The sequence below is a fragment of the Rutilus rutilus genome (genome assembly GCF_951802725.1).
Source record: "Rutilus rutilus genome assembly, chromosome: 23".
NCBI classification, from domain to species: domain Eukaryota; kingdom Metazoa; phylum Chordata; class Actinopteri; order Cypriniformes; family Leuciscidae; genus Rutilus; species Rutilus rutilus.
In genome coordinates, this window is record NC_140233.1 from 20,823,510 (window position 1) to 20,835,910 (window position 12,401).

At 37.8% G+C, this 12,401-nt stretch overlaps 2 protein-coding genes across 3 annotated transcripts in view; both read left to right on the plus strand.

Moving 5' to 3' along the window:
• Positions 1-2,520, plus strand: part of abcc8 (ATP-binding cassette, sub-family C (CFTR/MRP), member 8) — a 96,829-nt gene extending 94,309 nt beyond the window's left edge. For both annotated transcript variants that reach the window (XM_084397748.1, XM_084397747.1), the window contains exons 39-40: positions 2,023-2,085; positions 2,257-2,520. In XM_084397748.1, coding sequence (XP_084253874.1) covers positions 2,023-2,085; positions 2,257-2,394 — 201 coding nt within the window. In that variant the 3' untranslated portion in view covers positions 2,395-2,520. The remainder of the gene's footprint in view (positions 1-2,022; positions 2,086-2,256) is intronic.
• A 1,170-nt stretch (positions 2,521-3,690) lies between these two features.
• On the plus strand, positions 3,691-5,814 carry kcnj11 (potassium inwardly rectifying channel subfamily J member 11). Its single transcript, XM_084397875.1, has one exon. The coding sequence runs from the start codon at positions 3,797-3,799 to the stop codon at positions 4,940-4,942; it is 1,146 nt and encodes a 381-aa protein (XP_084254001.1). The 5' UTR covers positions 3,691-3,796; the 3' UTR covers positions 4,943-5,814.
• The last annotated feature ends 6,587 nt before the right edge of the window (positions 5,815-12,401 follow it).

Consider the following 12,401-nt stretch of genomic DNA (forward strand, 5'->3'; position numbering starts at 1 on the left):
GAACCGTGGCTGTGCTAAATGCACTGGCTGGGTTTCATAGAGGAATGGACACACAGTGAGGGACAATTTGATAGATTCAAAATGAAAGGAAAGCATCCGTGTGAAAAGTACTGGTATTTCTGATATAAAGAATTCAAAATAAAAATGCCATGCCAGCTTGAATGGAAGCCGGGGGTTTTCAAAGTCAAATTACATACACACAGATTCTTATAACGCTATGGCAGATATTCAGTCAAGAGCAGTGAAGGATTTTCTTTTTCTTTTGTTGTTTGATTAACATTAAAGGGATACTCCGCTTTTTTTGGAAATTTTAATACTCAAGAAACTTTACTGCCGTACCATGGGTACCTAAGATATGACGCAGCGCATGCCGGATAATAGGCTACTGAGCTGGGGACTATTATCAGGTGCTGCGTCATATCATTACGCCTGCTGGACTCATGGTACGGCAGCAAAGTTTCTTGATTATTACGCAGGAATGAGAGTTTAGTTCCTAGCCATATCAGCCTAGAAAATCACAACTTTTCCTTTTCCGTCGGTCTTAGTACACGATGTAACTACAGAAGAGTCAAGTTTTAAATAGGAAAAATATCGAAACTCTTTGTTCATTTTTTTGAGAGAGATGCTAATGGTCTTGTCCGGTTCAATTCATTATGCTAAGCTATGCTAAAAGTGGGACACCCCAGACCCGGAGATCAGCTGAATGGATTCGAAAACGGTAAAACTCAACTGTTTAACTCTGGGGGAGTTGTAAAATGAGCCTATTTCCAAAAAAAGTGGAGTATCCCTTTAATGACTGGCTTATATGAGGCTGCTGTCACTTTAAGAGCTTATGCATGGATCCAATAAAATAAAAATTTCGCCCAACTGTTTAATTTCACTTTAAATATAACCAGACATTTTTACACATAAGCGCAATAAGCCGTGAAAGTGAACTGAATTCAGCACATGTACCGAATTAAGTTCTCTGTCGTGATTTATTGTAATTTTAATAACTCATCATAAAGTACGTCCCACTTTATCTTCTCATTCGTGTTTAAGCAGTCCTGCGCTGCAAGGAAATATTTACATACAGATAAACTATATCGAAAAATCTCTATTGATTGACATCATGGTGATGTCAACCCCTGTGATGTAAGCTATCATTAAAACACTAATATATAAAGTAATATATACTAAAATTCATGTTCATTTTTCAGTGAAATCCTTCACTTAAATTGTTATAACAATAATATAATTTGTTCATAAAAAATACTAAATTGGAGAAATGCATTTAAAAACTAGAATTTTTTTAAAGTAAATAAATTATAAATATATAAGGTTAAAAAGTTAGAAATTATATAAAATAAAACATGTAAATTATAAATTATTTATATATATATATATATATATATATATATATATATATATATATATATATATAAAAATAATAATAATAATAAAAATAAAACATGCATTTTATATAATTTCTAACTTTTTAACCTTATATAATATAACAATACAATCTAAATTAAAATGTAAATTATATTTAATGTAGTCATTTTGTGCCATTTTTATAATAATAAATTATTTATATAAAATAAAAAGATTGTAATTATTAAAATAATATAATGCCCTTTTAATAGATTGGATATAAAATGTATAAAAAAGACAACTTAATGTAAATTATATTTAATGTATATTTAAAATGTTCTGCCATTTTTATAATAAATTATACTAAACATTTGAATTATTAAAAATATAATGCTCTATTAAATAGGTACGGTTAAAAAGTTGGAAATTATAAAGACATATAATAGATTAGGTTAAACTATTTGAAATAAAATACATATTCTGCCATGTTTATTATATAAATTATATCTAAAAATGAATTATAAATAAAAGTTTGAATTATAAAAAAATATATATATATATATATACACCTATATAATATAATATAATAATACAGTGCTAGGTTACATTAATAGGTTAGGTTTATAGGTTATTATATTAGATTAATAATGCTCTTTACTTTTTTAATAGGAGAGCATTCTACAGAAAGTTGTGATGACCGCCTTCGCCGACAGAACTGTGGTCACCATCGCCGTAAGTTGCCTATTTATGTTGCTTTCAGACTTTAATATTTGAAGTCTAGCTGTAGTTAAAGCCCAACAGCATGACGACGATGCAATGCTTTTAGTGATTAAGAGGCATTTCAGTCAGATCAAACAAGCTCTCAGCCATGTAACATCATTCTGTGTGTGTGTTTTTCCACAGCATCGTGTGCACACCATCCTGAATGCAGACCTGGTGATTGTGATGAAGAGAGGAGTCATTCTGGAGTTTGATAAACCTGAGGTTCTCCTGAATCAAGAGGACAGCGTGTTCGCGTCGTTCGTGCGAGCCGACAAATGAGCCCGGAGACCCTCTACTGAAAGTGCACTTGTACCGTGACTTATAAATTATTTATAACTGTATTTATCATAATCACATTTGTAAATAAAATCTTAAACATTTATTAATAAAAATATTTAAACAACCTGTATGCCCTTTTTTTATCTTTCCGTTTTCATTATTTTTTATTATATAAAAAAATTACAGATTTTTATATAGATTATATATTAATGATATATTATATATATTATAATTTAAACAAATATTTATAGTTCATCAACTTGTATAGTTAACAACCTTACATTACTGAAGTATATATCTTAGTCAGGGTTGTGGCTTATTTAATTTATGACAGGAATGATAAGGCAACATATTGATTGTTCAGCTAACAAAACTTACTTCCGAAAAAGCTTTAAGTAGACAAATACTGTTTTAAAAGTTGTGAAAATTACGTGATCTAGGACCTAGTATGTACTTCATATCCCCAATAAAACATGAATACCTGTTTTGTGAATTCTATGACTTACTTCACTATTATTGTAACATTTTAGTACAGTATTGTTAGCTGAATGTTTATTGGTAATGAAGAGCATCGTATAGTAGTACACAGCACTGTTGTCTATGCTATAATGTAGTAAGAACAGAATTTCTGATAGTGTGCTATTGCGTTTGTGTAGTAGCCTATAATTTATATATAATTATCCACTACAGCTCTAAATAGTTTTTATTGTTAATGAAGAGTGAAGTATAGCACAGTATGTTAGGCTAGGAAATTAACCACCATTTTGTATTTTATTCTGTAGTTTGCAGCCTTTAAAAGCTAAATGTGTTGCTAATTCACAGTTCATTAGCATAGTATAGTAAGCTACAGTGTATTTGTTATAGTATATTATTATGCCTAATTATAGTTATTACTATAGTAAATACACATTAAAATAGTGTTACCGAAGTTATATATATATATATATATATATTTTTTTTTTTTAATAGGTAAAAAGTTATATTGTTAATGCAGTAAAGTGTAGCAAGCTATGGTGTAGTAAAGCATTGCTGACTAGTAGTATCGTTTGTCTCTTTAGAACTGGAGCCCTAAGTATAGAAGTGTACTATAGTAGCCTATGTCTTTTAATTGTTAACGCAGAGTGGGTTCTCTTCTCACTGTGGTAAAGTTCGCGTTTAGCACGCATGCCCTGTGCTGAATGAGTCTTTCTGAAGTCACATCTGAGGATGTGCGAGAAAATATCCGGTTGCAGTTGACTGGCGGCGACAGCCGGATCACTAAAAGTGTCGTCTTCCCACGGGACCTCCTATACCCTCATGTGAGCGCGTGAACGGACACCGAGCGCGGCGCGCACTGAAGATGAGCGCACTTGCCCTGTTACAACTTAATAGCGCAGCCGCGAAACTGTAGTATGGACCAGCTATGTTGTCCAGAAAAGGACTCATTCCCGATGACTATTTCTTGACTCGGTTGGCGGAGAATGTGTTACAGCCCAAATTTAAGTCTAAACCGAGGAAGGCGCGATTCGTCGCCAAGAACGGAACGTGCAACGTCGCGCACACGAACATACGCGAACAAGGACGGTTTCTACAAGACGTTTTCACCACTCTAGTGGACCTAAAATGGCTTCACACTCTGGTGATCTTCACTATGTCCTTTCTGTGCAGTTGGCTATTGTTCGGGATGGTCTGGTGGCTCATCGCCTTCGCGCACGGAGACCTGGACACGAAAGGTGACGACTTTGTCCCGTGTGTAACAGACATCCACTCGTTCTCCTCAGCCTTTTTGTTCTCCATTGAAGTTCAGGTGACCATCGGGTTTGGCGGACGGATGGTCACTGAGGAGTGCCTATCGGCCATCGTGATACTGATCATTCAGAACATAGTCGGCTTGCTGATCAATGCCATCATGTTGGGATGCATCTTCATGAAAACCGCGCAAGCAAACCGGCGAGCGGAAACGCTCATCTTCAGCAAACACGCGGTTATAACCGTCAGAAACAACAAGCTGTGCTTCATGTTTCGCCTCGGGGACTTGAGGAAGAGCATGATCATCAGTGCCGCCATCCACATGCAGGTGGTGCGCAAAACCGTCACCAATGAAGGCGAGATGGTGCCTTTGGATCAGATAGACATCCAGATGGACAACCCAGTGGGCACCAACAGCATCTTTCTGGTGTCACCCCTCATCATCAGTCACGTGATTGACAAAAACAGCCCGCTGTATGATCTATCGGCGGCTGATCTGCTGCACGAGGACATTGAGGTGGTCGTCGTACTGGAGGGGGTTGTGGAGACCACCGGCATCACCACACAAGCGCGGACCTCTTACCTTTCCGAGGAGATATTATGGGGTCAGAGGTTTGTGCCTACGGTGTCTCAAGAAGATGGAATGTATGCTGTGGACTATTCTAAGTTTGGGAACACCGTTAAAGTGCCCACGCCGAGCTGCAGCGCGCGAGCTCTGGATGAGGCGGGAGGACTGGAGAGGTTTAAACTGCAGGAGTCCAACAGAGCAGGCGCATCAGTGAGGAGAAGAATCAAGATCAGCACGCCAAAAGACACATGAATCTGTTCTGTAGTTAACCTCCTGAGAACAACTGCATTGGAATAAAAAGAACTGACACACAAATATAGCTATTTATAACAACAAAACGGTGTACATGTCCACTGCAGTGGACCAAAAAAAAAAAAAAAAAAAACCGGTTAGTCTCAGGAGGTTAATGGTGAAATATTATGTTTGTATGTTAGGTAAAAAAATAAATTATATATATATATAATATATTATTATATAATATTTTAGTTTGGATCCAAGAAATAGCCTACGGATGCACTGTTGCAAATTTTCTTTATATGAATTACCTCTTATTGAGAAATATGCACGTTTGAATTAAGGTCTCAGGAAGTGAATGACTATGCACATGCTTTGAAGAAGCGCATGACGTTTAATACAATCCCTGTTTTATGCCTTGTTATAAATAAACCAGCTTGTTTGTATTGAACTGCTTTGTAATGCACAGGACAGACCTTACAGCTCTAAAGGTTTACCCTTTGAATATTAATGGATAGGCCTACATGTCGGTGCTGTGAATCCTACTCTGATTTCCCAAAATATAATTAGCGCATGACGATGTTGCGTGGCAACCGTCCTGAAGTGACCCGGGAGTCAATTATCTTAATCAATATTCATGAGCCCTAGAATGAGTAAATTCGTGTCATGTATAAGCGTAACAGCGCATTACTTGAGAAATGCTTCCACCTTGTGGCCTATAGTGCTAGATCTAAAGTTGACCCACATATCTTCTGGGCCCAGTTGTTAAAAAGTAATCTGATCGGATTTCGGCTTTCGAATTGTATAACAATTTTAATATGGATTGAAAAAAATAATTCTGAAATTGGATTATATCACCAAATCCAATTTTGTTTTTGATCCCAGCAAAAGGGTGGATTTCAGGAACAAATATGTAATAAAACTTTAAAATTGGTTAAAAATAAATAAAATAATAATAATAATTTGTATCATGTACATTTGTATCATGTGCAAAATAAAAATATAAATGTGTATAAATACAACATTTGTATCGTGCAAAATAAAAATATAAATGTATATTTTACAATATATGCACATTTATATATTTATTTTGCTAATTGATTAATTTAAACCGTTAATGTAACAAAGCACATATTAGGCTACCTATTATGCTTTTCAGAACAGTAAAGAAAAAAAGATACCATAAAGGCACCATAAAATAATTCCCCAATCAGCTGTCAATATCAAACAAAAATTATATATTTAAAGTATTTTTTTTTAATCCCTGCAAATTACATTGGCACAATCCTCAGAGATGAAAAAGTCAAAAGTATGGTTTCTAACAATTGCATTGTTATTGATTGTGTATTTGTTTGTCTTTGTTGTGGCTCACATGAGTACGGTTGTTGAGAGAGCTCAACACGCTGAAACTGAAGAAAACATCTTCATCAGTTTGACAACACGCGCTGCAAATACTCACAACACAACCGATACAGAAACACACTGCAAATACTCACAACACAACCAATACAGAAATGAGCTGCAAATATTCACAATGCAACCAAATACAGAAACACACTGTAAATACTCACAACACAACCAACAGAGAAACACACTGCAAATTCTCACAACACAACCAATACAGAAACACACTGCAAATCCTCACAACACAACCAAATACAGAAACACACTGTAAATACTCACAACACAACCAAATACAGAAACACACTGCAAATACTCACAACACAACCGATACAGAAACACACTGCAAATCCTCACAACACAACCAAATACAGAAACACACTGTAAATACTCACAACACAACCAAATACAGAAACACACTGCAAATACTCACAACACAACCAAAACAGAAACACACTGCAAATACTCACAACGCAACCAATACAGAAACACACTGCAAATACTCACAACACAACCGATACAGAAACACACTGTAAATACTCACAACACAACCAAATACAGAAACACACTGCAAATACTCACAACACAACCAAAACAGAAACACACTGCAAATACTCACAACGCAACCAATACAGAAACACACTGCAAATACTCACAACACAACCAATACAGAAATGAGCTGCAAATACTGTATTCACAACGCAACCAAATACAGAAACACACTGTAAATACTCACAACACAACCAATACAGAAACACACTGCAAATACTCACAACGCAACCAAATACAGAAACACACTGCCAATACTCACAACACAACCAATACAGAAACACACTGCAAATACTCACAACGCAACCAGAAACAGAAACACGCTGCAAATATTCACAACACAACCAAATACAGAAACATGCTGCAAATACTCACAACATAACCAAATACAGAATCACACTGAAAATTCTCACAATGCAAACCAATACAGAAACGTGCTGCAAATACTCACAACACAACCAAATACAGCCAGAAAAATGAAGCGCAACTGGAAGAAAACAAAACTAGAGGTATTTCACATTTCATGGAATGAGAGCATGATTGTGTACAGAGAGGCTTTAAAAGCTGCTAGATCTGCTTATTTTTCAACCCTATTAGAAGAAAATAAACATAACCCTAGGTATTTATTTGAAACAGTGGCTAAACTAACAAAAAATAAAGCTTCAAGCCCGGACGTTTCCAAGCAAACACAGCAGTAATGACTTTATGTACTACTTTACTTACAAGATTGATAATATCAGGGAAAAAACTATGTAACCTTCTATTACAGTATCGCATCAGGCAGTGCACTGTAGTCTCCTTGAGTAAAAATTCGATTCAATCATTGCTATAGGAGAGGGAGAATTTACTAAATTCGTTAAATCATCAAAATCGACAACATGTAGGCTATGTTAGACCCTATACCGACTAAGCTATTGAAAGAGATACTTCCAGAGGTCATAGATCCTCTTCTTAATATCATTAATTCATCTTTGTCTCTAGGATACGTATCAAAAACTTGTAAGCTGGCTATGATCAAACCGCTTCTTAAAAACCGCAACTTGATCCTACAGAATTAGTCAATTACAGGCCGATCTCGAATCTACCTTTTCTGTCAAAGATACTAGAAAAGGCAGTATCCTCACAACTATGTTCCTTTTATATCTGCAAATTAGGCTAAATTAGGCTACCTTATATTATATCTGCGAGGATTTTCAATCAGGATTTAGACCGTACCATAGTACTGAGACAGCTCTCATTAGAGTCACAAATGATTTGCTCTTATCATCCGATCGTGGTTGTATCTCTCTATTAGTGTTACTCGATCTTAGTGCTGCATTTGATACTATCGACCACAACATTCTTTTAAATAGACTCGAAAATTATGTTGGCATTAGTGGAATTGCATTAGCATGGTTTAAATCATACATATCTGACCGTTATCAGTTTGTAGCAGTAAATGAAGAGATGTCTTATCAATCAAAAGTTCAGTATGGCGTACCACAGGGCTCAGTACTAGGACCGTTGCTGTTCACTCTGTACATGCTACCCTTGGGAGATATCATTAGGAAGCATGGCATTAGTTTTCACTGTTATGCTGATGATACTCAGCTCTATATTTCTTCAAGCCCTGACGAAACTTACCAATTCACAAAATTAACGGAATGAATAGCTGATATAAAAAACTGGATGACTAGTAATTTCCTACTACTCAATTCTGAAAAAACAGAGATTCTAATTATTGGACAAAAAACGTCCTCACATAATAACCTAGAATATTGTCTAACACTTGATGGCTGCTCTGTCAAGTCTTCGTCGTCGGTTAGGAACCTGGGTGTGCTCTTTGATACCAATTTGAAAAAGTCACATGTCTAGTATCTGCAAAACCGCATTTTTCCATCTTAAAAATATATCTAAATTACGTCATATGCTCTCAATGACAAATGCGGAACAATTAGTTCATGCATTCATGACCTCAAGGCTAGATTATTGTAATGCTCTTATGGGTGGTTGCCCTGCACGCTTAATAAACAAACTACAGCTGGTCCAAAATGCAGCAGCTAGAGTTATTACCAGAACCAGGAAGTATTACCAAATTAGCCCAGTTCTGTCAACATTGCACTGGCTCCCTATTAAACATCGCATAAATTTTAAAATATTGCTGATTACTTACAAAGTAATAAATGGTTTAGCTCCGCAGTACTTGAGCGAGCTCTTAACGCATTATAGTCCTTCACGTCTATTGCGATCTCAAAACTCTGGCCAGTTGATAATACCTAGAATATCAAAATCGACTGCTGGCGGTAGATCCTTCTCCTATTTAGCACCAAAACTTTGCAACAGTCTTCCTAACACTGTCCGGGAAGCAGACACACTCTGTCAGTTCAAATCTAGACTAAAAACACATATCTTTGGCCTAGAATACACATAACACATTATAGACTTCTATAATTTAATGCTAGGCTGCATAATTTAGGTCAGCCGGAACCGGGAACACTCCCCATAAATCCTGATGTACTTGTTACATAAGAAGGATGGCGTCTACGCTCAAATGAGTATCTCTGTTTATCCCGAGGTTTACCGTAGTCCGCCGGATCCAGGCTGTATCCAGATCTGATGAAGGACCTGCGCCTGGACACGACGACAAATTTTGCAGTTTTCTGTTAGAATGGTTTCGTGTTAGTGGCCCCTAAGTTAATAACTAATGATCTTTGCAACGGAAGTCAATCAATCAAAACTAACTTTAGCTGGACAATAACTTTATCCAAGAGCTGCTATAAAGCCAAAACAATCTTTGTTACTGTAATTTCCTATTATCACTGTAAAGCTGTTTTGAAACAATTCATATTGTTAAAAGTGCTATATAAATGACGGTGACTTGACTTGACAGAAACACGCTGCAAATACTCACAAAAAAAACAAATACAGAAACACACTGCAAATATTCACAACACAACCAAATACAGAAACAAACTGCAAATACTCACAAAGCAACCAAATACAGAAACACACTGCAAATACTCACAAAGCAACCAAATACAGAAAATAGCTGCAAATACTCACAAAACAACCAAATACAAAAAAACACTGCAAATACTCACAAAACAACCAAATACAAAAAACACTGCAAATACTCACAACACAACCAATACAGAAACACACTGCAAATACTCACAATGCAAACAAATACAGAAAAACACTGCGCATATTCACAACGCAACCAAATACAGAAACGCACTGCAAATGCAGAAACATGCTGCAAATACTCACAATGCAACCAAATACAGAAACACCCTGCATCTTCATCAGTTTGACAACACGTGCTGCAAATACTCATAACGCAACCAAATAAAGAAACGCCCTGCAAAAACTCAACGCAACCAAATACAGAAACATGCTGGAAATACTTAGTCTGGCTATCACCAGACCAAGCTCAGTCTTTTAAGATTGAACATTGGTCTGGGGAGTGTGCTCGGTATTTTCTACTGCACAAGAGGTGTGATCAACGGGCATAGTTCAAATGACTCTGTACGCAATTGGATAGACCTTCAACCAATCAGACCAACGATCCGGGTGACGTACTTTGCAGAGCGACGCGAAAACTCCAGGCAGGAAATGTGTAACCAAACGTGTTGATCAGCGGTTTGCAGAAGCAGCAATGGAATCGAGCAATTTTTGCAGGTTATGCAAATAAAACAAAACATGAAAGTTAGTGGTATTTACACCCACTCAAGCGATTTGTTTGCTAAAAAGAAGCCATTGAGCATCGTCGAGAGGTTAAAAGGAATTGGACAGAGCCGTAACTGCTCTGGAATTGGATTGGATTAAACCCGCCAATAGCACACCATAAACCAGGAAGCAGCAGAGATAAATGTACAGGTTTTCAAATAAAAAAATCAAATCGCCGGCAGATCAGGCTGGGTTTACCCAATCTAGCAAATACTCACAACGCAACCAAATACAGAAACATGCTGCAAATACTTACAACGCACATACGATCAGGATGTAAAAAAAAAAAAAAAAAAAAAAACTCACCTTTCAGGTCATTGACAACGCCACAGATGAGTAGACATTGAACAATAAGCATGTCCCAGCCAGGTTCGTCACTTGTTGGGGTTCCCTTTAAAACATTTATGTTGTGGTCTGTGCAATTGCAGTGCGTTTCTGTATTTGGTTGCGTAGTGAGTACGTGCAGCGTGTTTCTGTTTCTGGTTGCGTTGTGAGTATTTGCAGCGTGTTTCTGTATTTGGTTGTATTGTGAGTATTTGCAGCGTGTTTATGTATTTGGTTGCATTGTGAGTATTTGCAGCACGTGTTGTCAAACTGATGAAGATGTTTTCTTAATTTGCATGTGTTTTCTTCAGTTCACGTTGAGCTCTTGGACAATTTTTTTTAAGGAAATTGAAAATGTAAGGGGATGTTTCATGTTCATGTTTTTTCTTTTTTCTTCTCTCAAAATAAAACATTTAAAGTGACCCACATTCTTCTACCTGCTGTTGTTTAGCTAGCCAGCAGCCTACATTGTGAAATGTAAGGCCATTTGGAGCACTGTATCTGGATCAGGATGATCCAAACCTATTTTGCTTTGAAAAACCAGCACAAAAGTAAAATGGATTACCTGTTCCTGGTAGAGTAAAAATGTGATTACCAAATCTAGAAAATTCTGATCCAGATTTAACGTTTTGAACAACTGGGCCCTGGGTATGGAGATATCTGCAGGTCGGAGTAATGGTCGTGCCAAAAGGTCTTTACAATTGGCAGTGAAAGCTGCCTGATGTAACGGAGATGGCTGAAGCAGATGCAGAAGCAGGATCCAAGTGCAGCAGGTTTTATTAAAGAAACTCAAAAGATAGCAAACTGGAACAGCCAACATACAACGCCAAGAACTCACAAAGACTGAAACAAGACACAGGGCTTAAATACACAGACAGACAAGCTAAACAAGATAACAAGGGGGCATGGCTAATGAAAAACACCTGGGGAGACTAATCAACATAACAGGGAACTGCTAAACATAGGTTGAGACAGGGGAACACAGACATGAATCGTGACATAGCACCCCACTTAAGGAGCAGATTCCAGACGCTTCTCAGAATAACAGTCCAGGAGGGTGGTGGAGCAGAGGCGGGAGCGGAGGCGGATTCGGGGGCGGGATGGAGGACCAGACCCGTGGAGTGAAAGAGGACCTGGAGACTGCGGTAGGACGGGAGGCCAGGGCGGAGCAGGCAGTGCCAGCAGTGCAGGCGGCCAGGGCAGAGTAGGCAGTGCAGGCAGCCAGGGCGGAGACGGCCCTTCGGGCGGCCAAGGCAGAGAAGACTGTTCAGGGGACCATTGAGGCGCGGCCTCCGTGGCCCTATCAAGGGACCCACTGCCCCAAATTTTCTTGGGGACAGCTATAGTGTTCGGCTCAGGAACAGACACCGGCGGCGTGGCGGCGGCCATCTTGTCCAGGGACACTGGCTCGGCGGCGGACGTGACGTGAACAGTCTCTGGCTCGGCAGACGTGACGTGAACAGTCTCTGGCTCGGCAGACGTGACGTGAACAGTC